Source organism: Xyrauchen texanus, chromosome 18, assembly GCF_025860055.1.
Source record: "Xyrauchen texanus isolate HMW12.3.18 chromosome 18, RBS_HiC_50CHRs, whole genome shotgun sequence".
Classification (NCBI taxonomy): Eukaryota; Metazoa; Chordata; class Actinopteri; order Cypriniformes; family Catostomidae; genus Xyrauchen; species Xyrauchen texanus.
This window is the reverse complement of record NC_068293.1, coordinates 26,731,031-26,756,918: the sequence shown is the minus strand read 5'-3', so window position 1 is coordinate 26,756,918 and position 25,888 is coordinate 26,731,031. Positions and strand designations below refer to the sequence as shown.

Sequence of the window (25,888 nt, the reverse complement as noted above, 5' to 3'; positions counted from 1 at the left end):
GATTTATCAACCACTTCGGGAGGGGTTTGCTGTCATTTCCTGGATATTGTGGTCCATTATGCATAACACTGCGGCTCGTTTTAACCTTATCGCGGCCCATTCAGCACGTTGCACGTCTGAACACCGGACCGCTCGGTTCTCCCAATGGCCAGTCCGCCCCTGATCAGCCCCAAAGTGTGTCGGCCCACCGGGAAAATGCCCGGTATGCCAGATTACCAGTCTAGCCCTGCTAGTGTCAAGTCAAGTCAAGTCAAGTGGTTTTTATTGTCGTTTCAACCATATACATTTAGTACAGTACACAGCAAAACGAGACAACGTTCCTCCAGGACCATGGTGCTACATAAAAACAACAAAGGACCAACACAGGACCACATGAGACAGCACAACGAAATAAAATACCTATATAAAATACCTATATATACCTATATAAAGTGCACGTGTAAACATGTGCAAAGTACGGGACAGTACAACAAATGTCTGACAATGAACAGGACAATAGACACAGTGCAGCGCCGACCAGTACTCAGTAGTGCAAAAAGATGTTATGTTAAACATAACATACTATGAGATAGTGTTCTATGCACATAGCAGTTATTGAGGTAGCAGACAGTTATAAAGTGACAGTAATTAAAGTGCAACTCAGGACACGTGTGTGTGTGTCAAACCAGTCTCTGAGTATTGAGGAGTCTGATGGCTTGGGGGAAGAAGCTGTTACACAGTCTGGCCGTGAGTGCCCGAATGCTTCGGTACCTCTTGCCAGACGGCAGGAGGGTAAAGAGTTTGTGTGAGGGGTGTGTAGGGTCGTCCACAATGCTGGTTGCTTTGCGGATACAGTGTTTTTTGTAAATGTCTTTGATGGAGGGAAGAGAGACCCCAATGATCTTCTCAGCTGTCCTCACTATCCTCTGCAGGGCTTTGCGGTCCGAAACGGTGCAAGTCCCAAACCAGGCAGTGATGCAGCTGCTCAGGATGCTCTCAATAGTCCCTCTATAGAATGTAGTGAGGATGGGGGGTGGGAGATGTGCTTTCCTCAGCCTTCGAAGAAAGTAGAGATGCTGCTGGGCTTTCTTGGTGATAGAGCTGGTGTTGAGGGACCAGGTGAGGTTCTCCGCCAGGTGAACACCAAGGAATTTGGTGCTCTTGACGATCTCCACAGAGGAGCTGTCGATGTTCAGCGGAGTGTGTTCACCTTGTGCTCTCCTGAAGTCAACAACCATCTCTTTTGTTTTGTCGACATTCAGGGACAGGTTGTTGGCTCTACACCAGTTCGTCAGACACTGCACCTCCTCTCTGTATGCTGACTCGTCGTTCTTGCTGATGAGACCCACCACGGTCGTGTCATCTGCGAACTTGATGATGTGATTCGAGCTGTGCATTGCTGAACAGTCGTGAGTCAGCAGAGTGAACAGCAGTGGACTGAGCACACAGCCCTGGGGGGCCCCGGTGCTCAGTGTGGTGGTGGTGGAGATGCTGTTCCCGATCCGGACTGACTGAGGTCTCCCAGTCAGGAAGTCCAGGATCCAGTTGCAGAGGGAGGTGTCCAGGCCCAGCAGGTTCAGCTTTCCAATCAGGTGCTGGGGAATGATTGTGTTGAATGCTGAGCTGAAATCTATGAACAGCATTCGAACGTATGAGTCCTTATTGTCTAGGTGGGTGAGGGCCAGATGGAGGGTTGTGGCGATGGCATCGTCCGTTGAGCGGTTTGGACGATACGCAAACTGCAGTGGGTCTAGTAAGGGGGGCAGCTGGGTCTTAATGTGCCTCATGACGAGCCTCTCGGAGCACTTCATGATGATAGGTGTAAGTGCGACAGGACGGTAGTCGTTGAGGCAGGACACTGAAGACTTCTTTGGCATGGGAATGATGGTGGTGGCCTTGAAGCACGTTGGAACGACGGCGCTGCTCAGAGAGATGTTGAAGATGTCGGTAAGAACATCTGCTAGCTGGTCTGCACATCCTCTGAGCACTCTGCCAGGAATGTTGTCTGGTCCAGCAGCCTTCCGTGGGTTGACTCTACGTAGAGTTTTCCTCACATCTGCCGTGGTAAGACAGACCACCTGGTCGTTGGGAGGAGGGGTGGTCTTCCTCGCCACAACGTCGTTCTGCACTTCAAACCTAGCGTAGAAGTCGTTCAGCGCATCTGAAAGGGAGGCATCTTTGTCACAGGCAACTGATGTTGTCCTGTAGTTGGTGATGGCCTGGATGCCCTGCCACATGTGCCGCGTGTCACCACTGTCCTGGAAGTAACTGTGGATTCTCTGGGCGTGTGCGCGCTTTGCCTCTCTGATTGCCCGTGACAGTTTGGCCCTAGCTGTTCTTAGGGCTGCCTTATCGCCTGCTCTGAAGGCGGAGTCTCGGGACCTCAGCAGCGTGGGCACCTCCGCAGTCATCCACGGCTTCTGGTTGGAGCGTGTGGTGATGTCTTGGAGAAAGTGACATCATCAATGCACTTGCTGATGTAGCTGGTCACTGATGCTGTGTATTCCTCCAAGTTGGTAGAATCACCATATGTTGCAGCCTCCCTGAACATGTGCCAGTCAGTACACTGTGCCCAGTAGTGGGCACAGTGGTTGGGAAACACAGCTGTGAACAGTAACAAAAATGTCAAATTACAAATGAGTCAAGTTACTGCTTGCATTTGAAGTAGGAAGTTTACATTCAATCACAGTAATAATGTTAACAATTAAATCAGACAATGCACAGGCAATTTAGTGATATCCCTGCAGTTGTGGTCTTGAAATAAAATCCTGAGTCCTCTTTGTCTGAGACAGAGAAAAATGCGGTCGATTCTGAGATGAGAACGAGAGCTCCGAAAAGTGGTCTCGAAACCAAGACCGATCTCGAGTACTACAACACTGCAGCTTAGTCTATTTATATATACTGCCATACAGTACATTCTCTTGCATCTGTATATAACCGATTTGTATATATATAGATAGATATATATATATATATATAGATAGATATATATTTATATATCTATATATATATACACTCACCTAAAGGATTATTAGGAACACCTGTTCAATTTCTCATTAATGCAATTATCTAATCAACCAATCACATGGCAGTTGCTTCAATGCATTTAGGGGTGTGGTCCTGGTCAAGACAATCTCCTGAACTCCAAACTGAATGTCAGAATGGGAAAGAAAGGTGATTTAAGAAATTTTGAGCGTGGCATGGTTGTTGGTGCCAGACGGGCCGGTCTGAGTATTTCACAATCTGCTCAGTTACTGGGATTTTCACACACAACCATTTCTAGGGTTTACAAAGAATGGTGTGAAAAGGGAAAAACATCCAGTATGCGGCAGTCCTGTGGGCTGAAAATGCCTTGTTGATGCTAGAGGTCAGAGGAGAATGGGCCGACTGATTCAAGCTGATAGAAGAGCAACTTTGCCTGAAATAACCACTCGTTACAACCGAGGTATGCAGCAAAGCATTTGTGAAGCCACAACACGCACAACCTTGAGGCGGATGGGCTACAACAGCAGAAGACCCCACCGGGTACCACTCATCTCCACTACAAATAGGAAAAAGAGGCTACAATTTGCAAGAGCTCACCAAAATTGGACAGTTGAAGACTGGTAAAATGTTGCCTGGTCTGATGAGTCTCAATTTCTGTTGAGACATTCAGATGGTAGAGTCAGAATTTGGCGTAAACAGAATGAGAACATGGATCCATCATGCCTTGGTACCACTGTGCAGGCTGCTGGTGGTGGTGTAATGGTGTGGGGGATGTTTTCTTGGCACACTTTAGGCCCCTTAGTGCCAATTGGGCATCGTTTAAATGCCATGGCCTACCTGAGCATTGTTTCTTACCATGTCCATCCCTTTATGGCCACCATGTACCCATCCTCTGATGGCTACTTCCAGCAGGATAATGCACCATGTCACAAAGCTCGAATCATTTCAAATTGGTTTCTTGAACATGACAATGAGTTCACTGTACTAAAATGGCCCCCACAGTCACCAGATCTCAACCCAATAGAGCATCTTTGGGATGTGGTGGAACGGGAGCTTCGTGCCCTAGATGTGCATCCCACAAATCTCCATCAACTGCAAGATGCTATCCTATCAATATGGGCCAACATTTCTAAAGAATGCTTTCAGCACTTTGTTGAATCAATGCCACGTAGAATTAAGGCAGTTCTGAAGGCGAAAGGGGGTCAAACACAGTATTAGTATGGTGTTCCTAATAATCCTTTAGGTGAGTGTATATATTGTCTTATTGTGTATTTCTATATATATACTCATATTTTCTATTAACTTTTTATTTGTATTCTACTTTTATTATAATTATCTTGTCTTGTTGCTGTATTGTTTGTGCACTGGAAGCTTGTCACCAAGACAAATTCCTTGTATGTGTAAGCATACTTGGCAATAAAGCTAATTCGGATTCAGATTCTAGGTGTGCAGAAAAAACAATTGTAGGTATGCAGATGTAGGTTTATGATTAAAACGTTTATGAGCTTACCTTACCCAGATATCCTAGCCGATATCATGAACACGTTGTTGGATTAAGCATAATCATGTAAGATAATGCATGTAAACATGCTCACTCAATCAATCAGTTTGTTCACTTTCTCTGTATCAACCTGCAATAAAACATCATTCACTTTAAAAATTCTCAGGTAATAACAGGACTTTCTCAGTGTAAACAGGGGCTTCCCAAGATCTTTGAATACAAGTTTTTGGGGCTATTTATCTTGCTGCAATCTGTCCATAAATGACAGTTAAATTAAGCAGAACTTATCTACAGGATATTCACCTGAACTTGAATTCATATTCTCTGAATATCTACTAATTAATCAAAAGTTGCTATGGTCTACAAGGCTGATTGTCCTCATTAATAACTGACACTACAATAACAAAGAAACACAAAATAAATGACATATGAAGGCAATACAAATTCCACTGCTTGATTACAGGCTGTTTAAGTCTGTTTATATATAGAACACTAGATGATTAAAGTAAATAACAAAGGAGTACGAAACAAAAGACAGAGCATTTTAGAAGACTTTGAATACAAACAGACGTCCATGAAAGCCATTGCTAATGTCATGCAAAGGTGAGATTTAATTGATTTAGCAATTCATTCAGATTGAACTGCTTAAAATTGTAGTGTAATTTCTGCAGCACTATCAGCACCAAATGGATTTTCAAATATGAACTGCCCCCTAATCTGCCAATGTTCAGCTAACAAGCAGTAACACCCCAAACTCACACTATTGGTAGAACAAATATTTATATTCAGTCAAACTATTTGATTGCAATTCCGTTTTGGGCCATTAATGACATATATTACACACTGTCTCTTTAATTATGCAGAACGCAGAAGACTACTGTAATGCAAGCTTACAGTACCTAAACCTTTAAAACTATTCTTCTGCTAACTTGCAAGTACTGACATTACCCTCTGGAAATGCAAATTAGTTTCATAGCTGTTAAAGGAAAATCACAACACTAATTCTCATTTAGCAAGTTTGGCTTGTAAGCATCAATATACAGATAATCGTTGTACACTTATTTTTGAAATTGCACATGACTTTTCTGGCAACTCTATTGGAGGCCTTCCTAGTGTCCATTGACCTAGTTGAACACTGAGATCACCATAGAGTGAACCCAATTGGTTAACACTCGGACGCCACGTGAGTCCATGGGGCTGATGGCACAAAAGGGGGATAAACGCCAATGACTGTCAACTCAGAGAATCAATGCTCTGTGATGACTTCCTACCGTTTTTCAATTAGATGAAAGTGCAATGTTCTGTTCAATAGCAGCAGTTTAGATGGATTTATCCCAATCTAAGAATACGTAGAGACTGGAATTTCCAATATGCTGCTACAGCTGATCGAAACTTTTTTACAGAGGGAGGCCGACAAAACCTAAAACCTCCATTATGCACAAGACATGTGTAAAACCAGTCACTGATTAAATGAAGATAGCTATCTAGAAAACATCAGCACAAGATGAAGGCAATGCAGAGACCTATTTAATTACAGTACTGTATATACTAATGTGGCACCTTGAGAACCCCTGAGAAGATGTTTTGTGGTGAACAAGGCTGATTCAATACCTGAGGGTGATCGTAATACAGAGGAAATGTAGGGGTTTGGGAAGATAATAATTACTGTAAATGCACGACACAAAGAAACATTTAAATTGTTGCCCTAATCCATTAGATCTAATTTCAGACAGGTCATGAATAATGTTGGCACATTCTCTTAAATTATAACATTGCACTATGATTTCAGAATGCAAAGCAGAAAACACTCAAGAAGCATCTTTCTGAGAACACATTTTTTTTTTTAACAAAAGCCTATGTGGAAGCTGAATTTGTCATGCAATTAAGGGTCTACTCTCAATAATAAACACAGCTTATTTCTTTCTTTTGTGTCAAAACTGACACATTGGTATAAAACAAAATTGTCTGTTTACTTAAATTCTAGTTTGTCTGATTTCGCTAGTCTCAGACAGCACGGACCACCCACTGTTCAAGGTACACAGTGTTATTTATCAAGCTACCAGGAAACAAAGCAGTGTTTACAAAGTACAAAGTTTTACATTTTTGCAAGGTTAGGGCTGTTCTATTTTTAAAATACATTTATTTTGTTTCAGGCACTTTAACCAGATAGCAAAAAATGTCCGCACGGCTTCTTTTTGCCGCCGTCCCTAAGCTGTCGTCTATAGGTGCGTCCCACTGGCGGGGATGAAACGTTTGCCGCCGAATTCGTCACTCCCATTTCTTGCGAGATGCCGCACGCGAAAAGGCGGTTGCCTCGGGCTGATCGACCGCGGGCGGCTGGCGGCAAGCCGCTTTGAAATACAAGGATTTCTACTCTCAAAATCGACCAGCCATGTTGGCTATTATTATTTTTTGCTCCAAAGCCATTAGGGTTTATAACAGAGGCTTGACTCTTGATTCCATGATAAGGTAAGGTTTAGGAAATGACATTTAAATTACTTTGAAACTCTGAAGCGATTATACAGTAATATATGTAAATATATTGAATTATTTTATGCACTTGAAAATTGTTTACATTTCTTTGATTGCTGCGCATTTGAGACATCCACCAATAAACCAAAAATAATTCCTTTTGTAAAACTTACTTGGCAATAAATATCTTTATGATTCTGATTAGGTTTTAAAATAGATATTTAATTCATGGTATGAACAATTTAGCAGAATAAATTCATGAAGTTAGACTTTTCACGAATGCCTGACTATCAGTGAACAGTGAAAGACATCTGCAACATGGCCAAAATCTCGGGTAGGCCTATACTTTAATTTTTTTTATTAATTTGCAACCATGGTGATATCTGTCATAAACATGAAAATCCCTGTTTTGACGTGAAGGATAAACTCAATGAAAAAGCGAAATTATCCTCTGGTTTCACAGTTGCGCAGAAATTTCGTTTATGTCTACATTTTTTCCAACCTCGATTTTTTTTTGTTATTTTACCTTTTACAGGTTTTGCAATTATGACCTGTACCAATGTTTAAGAAAGTGTTAAAGTCCCTGTAAAAGCAATAAAAAAAAATCTAAACACATTATAAATGTTAAAAATGTATTGCTAAAACACATTACAAAGACTGAACTGTGAAGTTCCGCTGTCGCCATATCTGTTTCCGGTTTACTTGCGCGTCGCCCAAAATGTCTGTTTTTACTCGATGTCTCCAGAATCTTCCGAAAATACGCGTCAGCGATGTTCATCGCATTGTTGATGCCTGGTCCCCTGCTCCGACAAGCAAGAGAGACAAGGGCTTTAAACTCTACATATCAAGTTATCTGCACAACTACAAGGGTAAGTATTTTAATCTAATGTGGTGTGCCGGCAGATAGCGGCTAAGCTAGTTCGCCACATGTTCATTTTTTATGTAAGGTTAGTATAGAAGCTTGTTTTTTCTTAGTTTTAAAGCAGACTGTTAATTTTTGTGATAATTGTGATATCAATTATATTAACTTGCTCTCCTCTCAGTTTCTAATAAAGATCAGGGCACAGGTGAAGTCACTGTCAGGGCATTGTGCTACAGGTCCATGAGGAAAACAGATAAACCTCACAGTTTGAGTGTATGGTGAAGCTAGAATTGATAAGACCGCAGTTACAGGCTTGTTACTTTAATAGCCCGATGTTCCTGGGGACTCGGCTAAGGTTATTCATGTTTAATGTAACTCAAATCAAATGAAAACAGTTATTGTAGGCAGGTAAGTTTCCTAACTGGTCCCCTCTGTGTAAAATGCGTTCTTAATCAAGTTTTCAACTCAGTCATTCGTTTAAGATGCAATCTTGTGTTATAAGTATTAGGCTATCATGATTATACAGTGAGCAAGCTATATAAATAAGTATTTAATATAATAAAAGTGTAGAGCAACAACCGAGGGTGTGAGGTAAAGGCTGAAATATTGTAGATTTATTACAATATGTTGCATGTTTGAATTAAAATACCTGTGGATATGCAGGAGCACACACTCTACAAAGGCCTGACTGGAGATTTGCCTGATCTATCCGTCCTTCAGGTGAGTAGGGATACAACAATAGCAAATTTCACTGTACAGTATGATATATCAACCAAAATCTGTATACCAATATTTCATTATTTTCTTTTTCCTCCCCTTTTACAAACAAATATTCTGCTTCAAAGAAAAAAAATGAAATTGATGTTATCATAAGGGTTCTTCATTATGAACTTGTATGCCATGCATAACATACTGTGGATAGAAATTACAGGGAAAGTTACTGGTATGATAATTGTGGTTATATTATATTACTATTATATTTAGTGTATTGCTAATCAATATATTGTTACTTCCCAGGTGACAGCGGCTCGCTTCAAGAGCAGGTGAAGCAAGTTGGGACAATGTTGAAGACATTTGCTCGCACTGGGCAATCGGGTACAACTTGCAAACAACACCTGTGGTTGTTGGTTTAATTCCCACTGGGGCCACCTGTACATGTAGTAGACCTAGATATAAATGTCATAGTTTAGTAATTGAAGGACCTGGACTGACTACTTTATTCTTTTATTCTGGGAACCCCTGTAGGTGCAGATCAAACCCTAATGCTGCGACGTCTTGGAGTTTGGCGATGTTGTGTGTAGCATGGACATGCTATGCTAAAATGCTATGCTGCAACATTTCAGTGCCAATGTGTCTGTTGGAGAGTTATCCCTGCCAGGGGATCTGTTACTCCCCCCTAGACACCCAGGAAGATTTGGCGTTGCTTGAGAACAGTTTGAGGCAGGATAAAGAGCTCCAGCAACGATTTGTAAGTGTGCCGATTTCGTTTATAACGGTATAGGGTAATCTAAAAAGTAAAATTAAGATCGTACACTGCATATTCTACAGTCTGAATCCACAGCCTGTCACATTATAAATTTATGAGAAGCTTCAGAGAAATGTAATTTGTAACATGTTTTTTTGTATTTTCAGCTTCGGTTTTTGGCAATCAAATGTGGGAGGGACCTAAAGACAACCGTGTGGCTGAATGCTTCAGAGTATCTTCTCTAATCACCTTTCCATCAATACAACCTGGACTGGTGTAGGGGATAAAGCATGTTTTAGAGACATGTTCCTGAAGACCATTGTTCAAAGTAAGTTTTTTTATATTTAAGTAGATGTGTATGACCTTATGCCATTCAAATGGAATGACAGATCTTTATTTTCTACAGGAGCCATCCGGAAGAACCCGGCAACCCAGGATGCCACTGATGAGGCGATCCAGGTTAACGCTACGCGTTACCTGAAAGGAGCATCTGAACATGAAGGTGGAAAAGGCGCCGCACAGCTGAGAGGGACCCACAGCCGACCCCTTAAACCTAGGCTGACTACTGACACCCCAGCATCACTGACAACTGGAACCCTTTCTTTATCCTGCAGTCAGTAACATCAAGACCCCTAAAAAGCCTGCTAAAAGTGTCAGACTACACTCACCCAATCCACACTGTTCACTGTGGAAATTGCTTTTTTTTTTTTTTTTTTCTTCTCGTGACCCTGCTTTGAGGGCAGCTCCTTGGATGAATATGGGATGGTTTGTCCTTTTATACAGGCGCACGAGGAATCACTGAAGATATGCCAATTTGCACTGCCTCATTCTGGAGGTCGGGGAAAACCGGTGATTCTTAGCCCACTACGCCACGCAGTCCCCAACCTCTCCAGAAATTCTGATTGGCTGTGTTCTCTACAGCCAGATTTTCTGCTGTTAATTATATTTATTCCCACTTGTTGTCATGTGTAAGTTGAATGTCAAAATGTATATTATACCTGTTATCCTGCACATTCCTTGATACCAAAGATCTCAATTATTTAATATACAATTTGCTGCTTATTTCATTGTTACAGTGCTTAACTATTCTATTTTTAAATATAGCTTGTAAATCCTAGATTATACATCTAAAACTTGATATTTGCACATTATCTGGTATCAAATATTCTACTTACCGTGACTTTAGTATTGGCTTATTTCATTCCGTCAGTGCTTAACGATTCTATTATAGTTTGTAAAACCTATTTCATGCCTGATATTTGATATTGCACATTAACTAGTACCAAAAATTCTACTTTCATTCCGTCACAGTTCTTAACTGTTATTCTATTGTTAAATATAGCTTGTAAATCCTTGTGCCACAGGTCAGCATTGCAGTTATAATGGTATATTCTACTCCAGAGCTTTACTCTAAATTATTACCACTTAACCTATTGTTAGAAATGACTTGTAAATATGATGTTATACCTCAATTTATTTGGTATCCTGCACTTTCTTTGGTACCAAATATCCTCATTGCTTATGTTTACTGGTAATACTTTTCATCCCAGAGCTGACCTCTTTATATTATTAACAATTATTGTAAGTGTTACAATAGTGTTTTTTAAAAAAAAAAATTGGAAACCTGCATGTTCTTTAGTGTGTGTGTGTGTGTGTGTGTGTGTGTGTGTATATATAATGTTTGTATTTTTCTGTTATTTATATTTCAGTGATCTGACATCTTGTTTCAATGACAGTTACTGTACTTTGAAATGTGGAATTAAAACGCCAAATGGAAATTTGTCTGGTTTAATCAATCATTATTCTTGATAAACTGCATGCTATAAATATATATATATTAAAAAAAAATAATAAAAAAAAAAATATATATATATATATATATACAATAAGCGGCGGCAGATCACTCGAAAAAAGCGTTTGCCTCCGACGGTCCGCCTTCGATATAACGGCGGCGGATAGCCAGCGGGCCGGCCGCGGAACGAAGGCGGTAGGAAGGCGGCTGCCGCTTTTAAAAAGCGGCTGCCACCGGCGGTGCGCCGGCAAACGTGTTTGCGATATCGCCATTCTGCCGCTTCTACTGCCGCCGGAGCACCGCCAGCGGCCCGCCAACTTATTGCTATCTGGGTTAGAAGCAAGCAAACAAGATGAACATGAGTGAAATTGTCTTTTCTGTTTTGTTTTCAGAATTATGTGTAAAATAATTGTTGTTTATTTGGTCTTTGGCAGGTCTTCTACTTGAATAGATTTACATGTTTTAATGTTCAAAAAACACATTATTTTTCTCATTTCACTCTCTTCATACTCTGGCCGAAATGCTCTGATTTACCTCCTGTCTCTTTAAAGCCCCCCTCCCCCTTTTCCCAATTCATTATACGCCTACAATAATGATTTATAATTTGACCTGTCAAGTTGGATTTGGCGCAATAGTTGCATGCTTACATCATTCTTCTTTGCGTGTTTGCATAATGTCCTTAAGAACAGAAAAGAAGGACCGTCTACCACCACATGTGTGGTGCTGTAGAAGCTACAGCAGATTCAGCAGTGGCAGGACAGCAGTCTGGATGGATGTTTAACTGTATTTTTGGTGAAGTTGTTTGCTTGCTATTATGCTTGTATATACACTCACCTAAAGGATTATTAGGAACACCATACTAATACTGTGTTTGACCCCCTTTCACCTTCAGAACTGCCTTAATTCTATGTGGCATTGATTCAACAAGGTGCTGAAAGCATTCTTTAGAAATGTTGGCCCATATTGATAGGATAGCATCTTGCAGTTGATGGAGATTTGTGGGATGCACATCCAGGGCACGAAGCTCCCATTCCACCACATCCCAAAGATGCTCTATTGGGTTGAGATCTGGTGACTGTGGGGGCTATTTTAGTACAGTGAACTCATTGTCATGTTCAAGAAACCAATTTGAAATGATTCAAGCTTTGTGACATGGTGCATTATCCTGCTGGAAGTAGCCATCAGAGGATGGGTACATGGTGGCCATAAAGGGATGGACATGGTAAGAAACAATGCTCAAGAAAACATCCCGACACCATTACACCACCACCACCAGCCTGCACAGTGGTAACAAGGCATGATGGATCCATGTTCTCATTCTGTTTACGCCAAATTCTGACTCTACCATCTGAATGTCTCAACAGAAATCGAGACTCATCAGACCAGGCAACATTTTATCAGTCTTCAACTGTCCAATTTTGGTGAGCTCTTGCAAATTGTAGCCTCTTTTTCCTATTTGTAGTGGAGATGAGTGGTACCTGGTGGGGTCTTCTGCTGTTGTAGCCCATCCGCCTCAAGGTTGTGCGTGTTGTGGCTTCACAAATGCTTTGCTGCATACCTCGGTTGTAACGAGTGGTTATTTCAGGCAAAGTTGCTCTTCTATCAGCTTGAATCAGTCGGCCCATTCTCATCTGACCTCTAGCATCAACAAGGCATTTTCGCCCACAGGACTGCCGCATACTGGATGTTTTTCCTTTTCACACCATTCTTTGTAAACCCTAGAAATGGTTGTGCGTGAAAATCCCAGTAACTGAGCAGATTGTGAAATACTCAGACCAGCCCGTCTGGCACCAACAACCATGCCACGCTCAAAATTGCTTAAATCACCTTTCTTTCCCATTCTGACATTCAGTTTGGAGTTCAGGAGATTGTCTTGACCAGGACCACACCCCTAAATGCATTGAAGCTATTGCCATGTGATTGGTTGATTAGATAATTGCATTAATGAGAAATTGAACAGGTGTTCCTAATAATGCTTTAGGTGAGTGTATTTTCTGGTAGCTCAGGAGGTCAGTAAACTCTTAAAGGTTGAGCTTCGATACACTGACATCACAGAGTTTTTCTGGACTGACTCCAAGGTTGTTTTGGGATATATCAAAAATTAGGTCTGATGATTTCACACATTTGTTGCCAACAGAGTATAAAGGATTCATCTAAGCATGGCTCCGCAGCAATGGAGATATGTCCCAACAAAGGACAATCCTGCAGATCTTGTCTCGAGGGGCCTTACTGTTGATGAATTGATTTCATCTGACTGGTCCACAGGGCAAAGGTTCTTGTGGAATAAAGAGATTGTCTATCCTCCTAATGAGATCCCAGAGCTGCAACTTGGTGGTTCAGAAGTCAGAAGCTCTCAAACACAGTACAAGAGTAACGGAGCAAGGAATTGTTGTTGACCATCTGTCAAAGTTCTCGTCTTGGTCTCAAGCAGTCAGAGCAAATTAAATGATCTTTCTACAGTCAAGGAAATTGAAAGAGCAGAGCGCTTCATAATTAAAAATCTATAAAAGCAGGTGTTCCAAGATTAATTGAGCGTATTAAGCAAAAGTGCCCAGCTATCATCTCACAATGAATTGTATAATCTCGATCCTTTCCTTGACAGTGATGGTGTGCTTAAGGTGGGAGGAAGGCTTAACAATTCATCTCTTTGCAGTCTTCTTAAACATCCCACAATTATCCCCAAAAATTATCACATTACAAAATTTATTTTAGCTGACTTCCATAAGAGTTAAACATCAAAGTAAAGGCTTTACAATCAATGAAATCCACTCAAGAGGTTATTGGATCCCTGGCATCAATCATACTGTAGTATCCTATGTGTGTAATTTAGTTATTTGTAGAAAACACAGGAGACCAACAGAAGAGCAAAAGATGGCTGACCGGCCTTCAGAGAGAGAGAGTGTATCCCTCTCCACCGTTCACCTACTGCAGTATGGACTGTTTTGGTCCATCCCTTGTTAAACAAGGACAAAAGGTATATAATATGGACTAATCTTTACTTGTCTTTCTTCACGTGCAATTCATATCGAGATGCTTATTATCTGTCAACGGATTTCTTTATTAATGTCTTGCATTGCTTTATTGCCATATGTGGGGCAATCCGACAGATTAAATCTGACCAAAGGAGCATCTTTGTTAGTTCTAAGAATGAGCTGGCTGCATTCCTTCAAGGAACTTGATAAACTGAATAGCTTTTTGGCTGAGAACCAGTGTGATTTTTTTTAATGAATGCTCCGTGTGCGAGTCATACAGGAGGTGTATGGGAGCATCAGATTAGAATGGTGAGAAGTGTCCTTCAGTCCACACTATTAATTGCTTCTGAAAAGATTGATGATTCATCTTTGAGAGATTTCTTTTATGAGGGAATGCCAATTGTAAACAGTTGCTCTCTCACTGTGGACAATATGAGTGACCCAAACAGCCTTGAACCTATAACTCCAAATAATTTTCTTACTATGAAATCAACCAATGCTTTATCTCCTCCAGGCAAGTTTGCTAAAGAGTACATGTGTGCCAGGAGAAGATGGCGTCATGTCCAATATCTTGCCGAACAATTTTGGAGTCGTAGGCATAAATAATATCTTTCCAGCATTGCTGTTAGACGGCACTGGCACGCCCCTAGGTGAAATTTGACGATAGGAGATATAGTGATCGTTAAGGACAATGATCTACTTGGGCATAAATGGCCTTTAAGTAGGATTGTAGAGATGACCTTTGATTCAGATGGACTTGTGAGGAGAGTTAAGGTTCATCTAAGTGACTAAATGTCTCAGAAAGCCTTCTATAATTGAACGAGTCTGACTAAAACTGACCCTTTTTTTCCCTTTTTGAATTTTGACTAAGTATTCTATCCAACAGTTTTTGCATTGTTGTTTTAAAAGGGTCATTGTAATTCTGAAATCATTCTTGTTTTGATTCATGATTTGGTGGGAGTGTAAGTGACACCGCTGATGTGCTAAAGACAGCAAAGTCTGTATTGATTATGTATTGTTTTGTATGTTGATTGTTCTAGAAGACTCTTATTTTGATATTGAGTGCAACGTGTACTGACCTGATTATATAAAGTGCCTCCCATTCAACATGTGTGTGCATGCTTTGTGAAGAATGCAGGCTTCAGTTGTGTGATGGTTCTTTTTTTCTCTTTCACTGTATTGAGCATCTCACTGAAAGGGTTATAAGGTACATTTTATTTGTCACTTTTGTTATGTTTATTTGTCTTATTGTTATGTTGGTTATAGCGCTGTTTTATTGTTTATGCTGTGTTTGTATGTTTTTGTATGTTTCTGTAGCTCTTACTGTGTTTTACTTGAGTGTAAACGAATTAAAGATTTTGGGAAACATCAGTTGAGGAGTCCTGGCCATCAATTCATTGGGGTAGCTACAAAATGTTCCTTGGCAAGTTACATACAATTTTTGGTTTCAGTCAGAGATGTCGATAGCCTAAAGTTCTGTAGTGCAGCTTTTATTGGCACAATTAAATCTCAGAGACTGTATATTAACATCTCTGACCCCAAAAACTATTTATAATGATTACAGTAAAAACACTAATAATGAAAGAAATGCTTTAAACTTGTTAATGGTTCTCTCTCCTCTCTTTTATTTTATTGGGGAATTCTCCTTTTCTGTCCCACAGGAAAATTCCTACCTCTGTAAAATCAGCAGCAAAAGCACCTCTTTTTTCATAGCTGGATGCTTTTGGCTGGTGAATATAATGGAGGAACTAGTTCTAAGCTATGTATCAAGGTCACTGCAGATGAAGACTTTCACCAGAACCTTGTCTTGTGTCATCCTGATCTCTTTTTAAGAGAGAATGCCCAGAGAAAAAGGCTATTGCTTAGAGGCTGCTCATTTATAGGTGACAACGTAGTTTTCAGACTTTTTTATACCAAATTTGTCTCACATTTTTCAACAAAATGTGTGAGTAATAAACGTAAACTTAAATGAGGCAATTATTGACACAGTAAAAGTATAGAGCTGTTAAAGTTATGTAGACAGCTAAGCTCAGATGAGTTGCTCATGGAAGATTATTATAAGAAATATTTGTAGTAAAATTTTGAACTTTAATACATTGGTATATTGGCAAATCAAAGCACAATTTGTACCATTGTGTTGATCACTTTTGAAACTCTTACTGGGGTCTTATGTCTTCTACTTATGATAAAAGGCAAAGAATGTTTGAATTTGTCATTAACTGATTTATTTTCTGTTTGTATGTTTTTGTTGTGTCTTTTGTTAATTCTTGGCCAGGTCACTGTTGCACGATCTTTTAAACTTAGGTTTTTAACCTGGTTTACTAAAGAATCCATGTCAAACTCAGAGTTAATTTATTCCTTACACATGGTCAGTGCTTAAAATGTAAAAAATGTTCTCCCCAATTTGGAATACCTGGCGTATGTGGAGGCTTCACGCTATTCTCCGCAGCATCCTCGCCATGCGCCCCACTGAGAGCAAGAACCACACATTATAGCAACCACGATGAGTTTAACCCAACATGACTCTACCCACCCTAGCAACTGGGCCAATTGGTTGCTTAGGCAGCCTGACTGGAGTCACTCAGAATGCCATGGATTTGAACTTGTGACTCCAGGTGTGGTAGCCAGCATCTTTACTTGCTGAGCTACCCAGGCCCCCCATGTTAATGTTGTCTTTAAAAGCAAATGAAATTTCTATTTGTCCTGGTTAGGAGAACAGTTAGAGTGCTGTTTTTGCAAACCAAGATAAATATGCTCCCTAAAAGCAGTCCTGATTAAACTGGGAGCTGGGAGTAAGACAAAGCATTTATACCCATTGTAATCAGAATGGGCCACCTGAGTGAGAATCCATTAACATCCCCCATTAGAGCTCTTGCCTCAATACACCAAAACACTGCTTTCCAATATGTTAAATGGTGACAAAGTCTCCTTTCTGTTCCTTCATGCCACCAAAATGTTTACAGCGTTGTATGTTCTTCAGGGCAAACATCTTAAGCGCAGCAAACGAACAGTAATGAACTATTTACTTAACCTCTTAAGGCCCAAGCTGTTTTTTACATGCATTTTTTCATTTCTCTTTGCTATTTGGGCTTGTTTTAACCTAATTAGAATAAAAACTAAGTATCATCTTTTGATACAATGTACATTTAGAGAAAAATTATGTCCACATATGTGGATTCATGATCCGAATTTCCATAAAACACAATAAAGTCACCTTTGTGTAATAGAATGAAAAACTCTTTATTTCTGCCTTGAACACAGCAGTCTTTTTCCTGACTGTTTTTAATGTATTAATAACACATACACTTGTTTTTTAAACATGTTTTGACTATCATAGAGTAAAAACAACATGGAAACATTGCATTTTTGCCCATTTTGGACAGTTAAAAATAGTGTTTGGAACATTTAGATATGCTGCAAAACAGTTGCAGGATGACATTGTATGTCTGTAACAAAATATAAAACATTGAAAAGCATTTTAAATAGCCAATCTTGCATTAGGCTACTAATGTGTTTTGAACATCATAGTGAAAAAAACATGGTAGGTGAGTAGCTCATGTGACATTTTGGATTGGTTATGTAAAAAATGGAACATGTTAAAGACTGTTATAACTGAGCACTGAAGGACCAGGCCTGCTTACAGAGGCCCAGAGGTCATTGACCTTCACTGAGTCTGAGAACAAGGAGGAACCAAGGAACATGTACACACCTTGAGAATCACTGCCATCACTTATTTGTGAAAGGCTGAATAACAGTTGCGCTCAGTTTGCAAACACAAGAAAACTTTGCAGGTCATACAACGCACTCGGGTTCTTCCAGTGCAACCTAATTGTCTGCAGCGCATTGCATTTTTCAGGCCGATCATCTCTGGGAGGTGGGCAGTAGCCCTCCTGCGGACCGAAACATGGGGCAACGCTGTCACATGACGTTTCACTCCCTGGTTTGAATTTTCTTCCTCTGACTGTTTCGAAAGGTCTGCATCTGCACCGTGATGCTGGGCCAAGAGGATCTTAGCCACTTCCATGCGGAACTGAAGGAACTGGATTGGTCTTGTCTTTGATCCAGCACATACTGCATGGTCTTTTCGGTAGAGTAACCAGCTGTTGGCTAAAGCCAGATCTGTGAAGTGCATTACCATCCGCATTGTCCACTTCTTAGTACGGATGCTCATTCGATAGTAACTTATCATTCTATCCATCAAATCAACTCCACCCATCTTGATGTTGTACTCACGGATAATGCTTGGTCGTGAGACAGTGACGTATTGTTTAATTTTCTTGTCCCAGCGCTGGCAGGTGTCTTCTGGCTGCGTACCATGAACAACAGAAATCATCAGTACTGGTTTGTTGTCGTACCACTTCACTACACACAACTTTCCATCTTCAGCAGAAACTTCTGATGAGGTACCTCTTCCTGCGTTTTTCATGGCTTTGTCACTGGGTAACTTGTGCTTTGCTTCAGCAAGTCGGTTCTTCATTATTGTACCAGTCATGTACAGCTCTTTCTCCATCATTAGTTGCACACATTTGATGCTGGTGAAGAACCGGTCACAATACACCTTTGTGCCACGATGCAGAGTTTGGCACAGACGCTCGATGACTAAGCATCCCAAACTCCGGCCCTCTGGTTCTTCGACTTTCTCAATCAGTGAACCTGTGCCTTGATACAGCTCAAAGTCAAGCACAATGCCATCAGCTGTAGCACAAACAAAGTTCTTTATGCCAACTGGGTTTGGCTTCATTGGCAGATATTGTCTGTACGGACAGGCTCCTGTGAAAGGAATCATCTGCTCATCAATAGATGCGCAATCAGGTCGATTCAGAGACAAGCAGCCTCGTAGAATCCGATCCAGAAAAGGCCTCACTTTCCAGAATTTGTCAGACATTCTCAGGTCTTCTGGCACATCATGATCAATAACCACTTGTATTGCTCCCCTCAGTTTGAAGAATCTTGTACGTGTAAATTTGTCAGTGATGGCAGTGATTTTCAAGGCTTTGGACCAGTACATCCTAATGGTTGGGTATCGGATGCAGGACATCAAAATACAAGCACCAAAAAAGTGGTAAACCTCATCTACTGTCATGTTAAGTGGCTCCCCACTCTTAGACATTGACGTAATATTTGAGCATTCTGCAATCGTCATCATCAAATCTCTATCAATGTACTGTTCAAAATATTCTAGTGGGGTCCAGCCATGTCTGCCTAGATCAGTTTCATGCTGATGCAGATACTCTGCGAGGTTTGGCCCCAATGGTGTAGCCTTCCAGCGTAGTCCACGTCCTGCACAACCAGAATCAGAATAACAATAGTATTTATTGTAGGAAGTTACATTTTTACCCATGGCTGTAATTGAGGTACAACAATAACAAGTACCTTGTTCAGAGTCTCCCTTTTTCTTTTTTATTGTTTGGCTTGGTCTTGGTGTTGGCTCTTCCAAGTTATCTTCTGAGCTATCAGCCTCAATCAGACTTTGACTGCGACGTCTGAGAGTGCGGGATGAACCTGTACTTGTACCTGTCTCAGTTCCTGTCTCTGTCCCTGTCCATGAACCTGTCAACAAGTTTTGTAAATGATATTTTCCTTCCAATCCTTCACATAGCCCTAAGGCCCTAACTGCATAAAATAAACAAATATCTACTGGGTCTTGGCTAACCATTATCTGCACTATCTGCATGTTTGCATCCTAAGCTGTGGTCAGTGGGCTCAGAAATGGGGTCCTCATCATCACTACTGTCCTCACTGCTGCTTTCCTCCTGTGGTGATGGTTGGTAATTGCCATCCAGGATGGGATCATCATTGTCAGACACGTCCAAATCTGAGTTGTCTCCATCAATTAACCCAAGTAGCTCCAATGCTCTTTGCACAGAAAAACGCTCTGGAAATAAAAACATGATAAAATAAAATACAAATTAATTTATGTATGTAGGTTTGCATTATTTATTTGTTATTTATTCCAATTGGATAATATGCAAGCTAATTTACATGTGCAAATTTTTACTAGCATATTACATTTTTACTAACATTTTCAACACAACCAATGCAAGCTATTTTACATGTGCACATTTTTACTAGCATATAACATTTTTACTAACATTTTCAACCCAACTAATTTATGTATACATACATGTATGTATGTATTTTAGTGATTTAATTGTTAGTTATTTCATTGGGACCATGTACAGCTTTTTAGCTGGATCAGAGCTAGAGTTTTTCCCCATTTTACATCTGTGCATGTTTACTAGCATATCAGCTGTTTCAAGGAGCGTTAGTCCATAAGTACACTTACGTGTACTTCATGTTTAGCGACCTACAAAGTTGCTAGTTTTACACTTTTTAAAAAAAAATGCATGTCATGACAAATATACAAGGCTTTTATAAATATCTAAATCAGAATAAGCCATGAAATATGACAGAACTTCTTACCTGGTAGACGTTTGTGTATGGAGCTTCCACTTGAGTCTTCCCTTGTGTTCGTCGCCATTTTGAATTTTGATCATAGTGTATTATAAACTTCTAACACCACCAGATGGCAGTGTAAGTACCCCCATACGTGTCCATAACACCACCAATTCAGCAGTGAACACAATTGTGGACATAAGAGCTAAAATGTGCTGTCCACGTATGTGACCACTGAGCCCCAAGAGGTTTGCACTTTTAATGACTAAACTGTGCATTTGAGAAATATATGTATGAATTACTCTAAATGTATGAATTACTCTAATGTTTGCTTTAAATGTGACTTTTGGCTCTACAAAGGTCTGATCACCAGTCACTTGCATTGTATGGACCTACAGAGCTGAGATATTCTTCCAAAAATCTTTGCTTGTGTTCTGCTGAAGACAGTCATACACATCTGATATATTATGAGGGTCAGTAAATTATGAGAGAATTTATTTTTGGGTGAACTACCCCTTTAATGTGAATAGAGATCAATAACCAACCAAGTTTTACAGGAAAAAAAAAAGGCTTCAGCTAAATTATGATTCACTTTAATAGATCAACATAAATCATTTTGCCAGCAAAAATACCCTGAATGTTGCCCATTGAATGTCATTGTTTCTGGATGGGAGTTTAATTATCATGACTCCATATCGAGATGCTCATGAGTTCATGAGAACAACGCTTTTTACTTTTTTAATGGATGTGCCTCTTGGCACAGCAGTGCAACATTTCCTTTATAATTAAAACTGGTAAGATAGCATTATAACAAGCATGATTATTGTGAGTCCATTACATAAAGATACTTGCTTTTTAAATGAAAAGCCTGACTGTTTAGATAAAGTGTAAATGTTTCTATGAGTGAAGAGAAATGTGATACATCCGTGGACCTGCAGAGAGACTGCATGCTGGGAAACACTCATTTAATGACACAGATTTTCATTGTGACAATTTTTTCTCCCGCAGGCAGTTACATAACTTACTATGAGAAGCCCAAATCTCTCACTGCTCTAAAAGGAATACAGGAATAAAAATATATATATATCACTGAGCACTTACAACATCTGTGAAGTTTCTGTCTACATGCCATACTTTATAAATGCATAGAACATTTAAAGTCAACATGAAAATCTAAACTTTCTAAATGCACGCACCCAATGTTGTGCGTGACATCCCATCCTGTGGCCCGTATATTTTGCAGGGACATTATTAAAGGAATGTTACTGGTTCAGTACAAGTTAAGCTCAATCTACAGCATTTGTGGCATAATATTGTTAACACAAAAATGTATTTTCGAATCGTCCCTCCTTTTCTTTAAAACAAAGTTGGTCTTGATCACAAGTTAACCTGCTAACTGGCAGATATTGTGATATTTAATAGATAGAGTCCCCTCCAGAGTTAATATAAAGTATCAAGCATGTAGTTGTGCAAACTATTTAGATGGATGATCCTTCACAGAGACACACCATTCTAATGTATAAAAATTGACAATGCATTAACCAGTTTGCCACTCCATGTGCAGGTGCTCAAATTGGATTATGGCACTCTAGTGTTTATTTTGTGGCTAAAAGCACACATTTGTGACAAGAAAATGACCTCCATGTGCAATCAAAGGCAAACAACAATGAAAAAGCTCTGTAAATTAATGAAGAAAAAAATTTAAATAAATACGACATGGAGCTGTAAGTGTTCCATCTTCACCCACTCTACACGAACATACATGAACGCAAGAGCTGCGGTGAAAGGGATGATTTTCAGTGAATAAAGAGTTTACTTTAAAGAGTTACTTTCAAAAATATGACTTCAGATGACTTGGGAAATGGTGCATGAACTGTATGGACTTCTTTTAGGGTATGCTAATTTTTGTCATTTTTATCATCATTTGTGTTCCATGTACTAGTTTTGAAAGCCTTCGGTGAGTAAATGATGACCACGTTTTCATTATTGGGTGAAGTAACCAACAACAAACCTCTAGAAATCTATGTCTTAAAACCTAGCTTTACATAGTAAAATAATAATTAGTTAACATGTGAATATGACAATTTTGCAACAAATAGAGATAGAACATCAGCAAGCATAGGAGGAGCTTTACATGTGATAGGCTACGCTCTCACACAGTCATTTAAAATGTACAGTATGCTATTTTAATAAAGTGCTGTGATGCTCTGAAGCAGAAGGATAAAAAAGAAAATACACAGAAACGAGAGACAGAGATGCGCAACAAATAAGGGAGAAAACAGGGAACAACCGATATGAACGGCAGAGCAGAATCAATTCCAGATAATTAATTCTCACACCAAAAGCCTGACTCAATGAAATCTGACTGACTACTGCTTTGCATGCCTCCCAATCCAACTAGCCTCAACAAACAAATACAACAAGATTGAACGACTACACTGAGGAAGATGAGCGTGTCAGAGTGAGTTTGATAGTTCAAGCAGAGTGTGTAGGTGGTCGTGGGCTGACGGAAGATCGGTGATGTCATGGGATGAATGTGTGGGCAGAAGCTATCGGAAGCACTGGGAGATTGAAGAATGCTGTCACTGAGATAGACACATTTATATATCAAACAAAGTTCAAATGATAGTTTTGGCAGAAATAATATAAATCTTCTAATTCAGTTTTAGGAATTCTACCATTTCTATATATTAGATTTAGATAGGAGGTTAAATCAAGGATTCAGAGAATATTTCTTGCAGGAATAGGTGGGTTTCTGCTCAGCTCTGCCAGGAAAAGAGAAAGTGGCATCAGAGTCTCTACTTGCCAGACATGCACATAATAGACATGACATGGACATTTATTTACCAAACAAAGACCAAAAAAATATATATTTTTAAAGGATTTTAAGTTAAAATGTATTAGAATATATCTACATGCAGTACACTTTTAAGTACACTTAGTTTCAACATTTTAAATCACGTTTTAGCCTGTTCCTGTTAACTTAAATAGCCCTGTTTTTTATAATTAATTTGTAAAAGAGCAAACATAACAATTATCTCTTAATTAATAAGAGGTTACAAAAGCATTATAATTATGAATAATTATTTTTAGATTGAGTATAGCATGTCAAAATATGTAACATGTAAACTGACCATATGCAAACTCACTGAGCGCACTGAGGACAATAAACACCACACACTTTATTGTCCTGAGCTTTTGCGCTGAACCATTTATCAGTAATCAGTACCACTGCTCGCAGGGTGCTGCATGAATGTTACAGCAGGTGCCGTGACCCCCAATTCCTTCCCACTAATCATGTTGCCTGCTCAAAACTGAGAGGTTAATCACACAGAGGGTAAAGAAATCTCTCTATGCCCTCATCTGCCATCTAGACTACTGGCAGTGCTGTTAAAATGAGAGTTTATACATTACGTTATGTAATGTATCAATGTATTAAATATTTTCATCACTATAATTGTATATCAGTTAAAAACATCCATGTATCACACTTATACTGTACACCACCATTTGATGTATTTAGACCATGCAAGACTAAAATATATATATAAGACACAATTAGATGTGCAGAAAGAAAGATAATAATAAAGAATAGAAAAAAGCAAGTGCACACAGAACATTACAGTGAGACACAGAATATAAAATAAGATAAGAGTATAAATAGACATGCAAACAAAAATAGGACATATAACATAGAAAGGCATATGTACATGTGCAAGTTGTAAAATAGGTGCAAGGTAGGGGCATGTAGAGTTATTTAATTAAATATGACATGACATATTTATTTACATTATTAAGAAGCATTGTTAAGCAGTTGAAGAAATAAATTAATTTAAAGGGATAGTTTACCCAAAATGAAAATTCTCATAATTTACTCACCACCATCATGCCATCTAAGACCTGTATGATATTCTTTCTTCTGCAGAACGCAAACAACAAAATTTATAAGAATATTCTACTCTGTAGGTTCATACAATGCAAATGAATGGAGAATTAAATGAGAGAATATGTCATAAACTCATAAAAGCATGAGAGAAAGCTACATTTTTGTAATTAACTTAAATGCAAACAAATCAATCTAGAAACATAAAAATCTTCTGTAGGATTATCCATGTAGTAGAATTGCAGCAATATGATTTGAATCTAGGAAAAACCCACAACATTTGAATTAGAATCCCTCAACATCATAAATTAAAAGAAATGTAATTTGCAAAGAGGCCCTAAGTTTGAAGGTCACAAGCAATAAATTATTCAAATAAGAATTTGTCCTCTGATATAAACCAGTTTGCTACACTTAGACTCATCAGATCATGAGACATCGCGATTATTATCCTGTAAACAGCAGCTAAAAAGGACATTTCATCATCCAGGACAATTTCACACAATGTCACAGTACTTTGCTGAGTTAGCCCTATAAAATATACAGAATATACATATGCATTTAAACAGCCAATTTACACCATACCTAGCCTTGCTAGATCATTCTGAAAATTGCTTTGAACTATGGTAAGTTGTATAACTGACAATGAATGTCATGTTGCTTGTACTGTTGTCAAGATCTAAAAGTTCATGATTAAACATGCACTACTTTTGAGTGGGAAGTCCCAAAAATCACCCAAACAAAGGGTTGTAAATCAATTCTGAAAAGGGAAAGACCAGTCAACCATGTGACTCTGAAAAGTCACTTCTGATTGGTGGCGGACACCTTTGGGGATGCGGCCAATTTCAGGTCAAATGTCTACAAACAGGAAGAACTCTTCTCTCTTCCCTCTCTGGCTCTCTTCTCAGCTCTCTTGACGCTTCTCTCTTCTCCAGCTCCTCTCTTCTGAACTCTTCTGCTGAAGCATTGCTTGCTTCTTCCAGATCCTCCGTGCCATGTAGTGTCCAAGGAAAACTCGGGACACACAAAATCTCGAGGAAGCTTCTCACTCTCTGCTCTAAGGTTCATACACCCAACGGGAGTCGCGGGTCCTCCGTGCAGAAGGCCTCGCTTCAAATTCCACCTCATCATTCATCCAGACAATAACTATCAGATCTAACAGATCAACGGAACGAACTTTCGACCAAGAGCCAAGCAACAGGAGGAAACGTGACGACACACAAGTACATCTCCACACTTTTGCTCAAAGTGCTGGTGTAATTGCAAATCGATGTAGACTAAAAGAAGGATAAATGGTTCTTAAGGCATTGTCAACAGATTCTATAAATTTCATTTTCTCTGTATTGATCATTTATTTCAGATTCTGTAACTTTACTTACCACCCTATTTCATGCTATATGGGTTAGATTAGTTTTATGTTTAGAATAGTAATAAAGTTTGTCTGTATTCAAAGATAATTTGACTGTGGTATATTTTGATACATAATCTCATCCCTGTTTATAAAAGATTTCACTTCAAAGCTATACCTAAATACGTGTAATATTATTTTTAATAATTACATTTATACTACCAAATTCCCTACAT

At 39.4% G+C, this 25,888-nt stretch overlaps 2 protein-coding genes across 2 annotated transcripts in view; one reads left to right on the top strand and one right to left on the bottom strand.

The window, feature by feature from the left end:
* The window catches only part of ramp1 (receptor activity modifying protein 1), a 79,517-nt gene extending 66,168 nt beyond the window's left edge, over nucleotides 1-13,349 (top strand). Inside the window, exon 4 of the mRNA XM_052148681.1 lies at nucleotides 13,194-13,349. The gene's annotated coding sequence lies outside the window, so the exon portion shown is untranslated. The remainder of the gene's footprint in view (nucleotides 1-13,193) is intronic.
* A 4,409-nt stretch (nucleotides 13,350-17,758) lies between these two features.
* LOC127658808 (piggyBac transposable element-derived protein 3-like) lies at nucleotides 17,759-19,138 on the bottom strand. The gene has a single exon (XM_052148352.1). It carries the CDS (start codon nucleotides 19,136-19,138, stop codon nucleotides 17,759-17,761), a length of 1,380 nt encoding a protein of 459 aa, XP_052004312.1.
* Nucleotides 19,139-25,888: the final 6,750 nt, after the last annotated feature.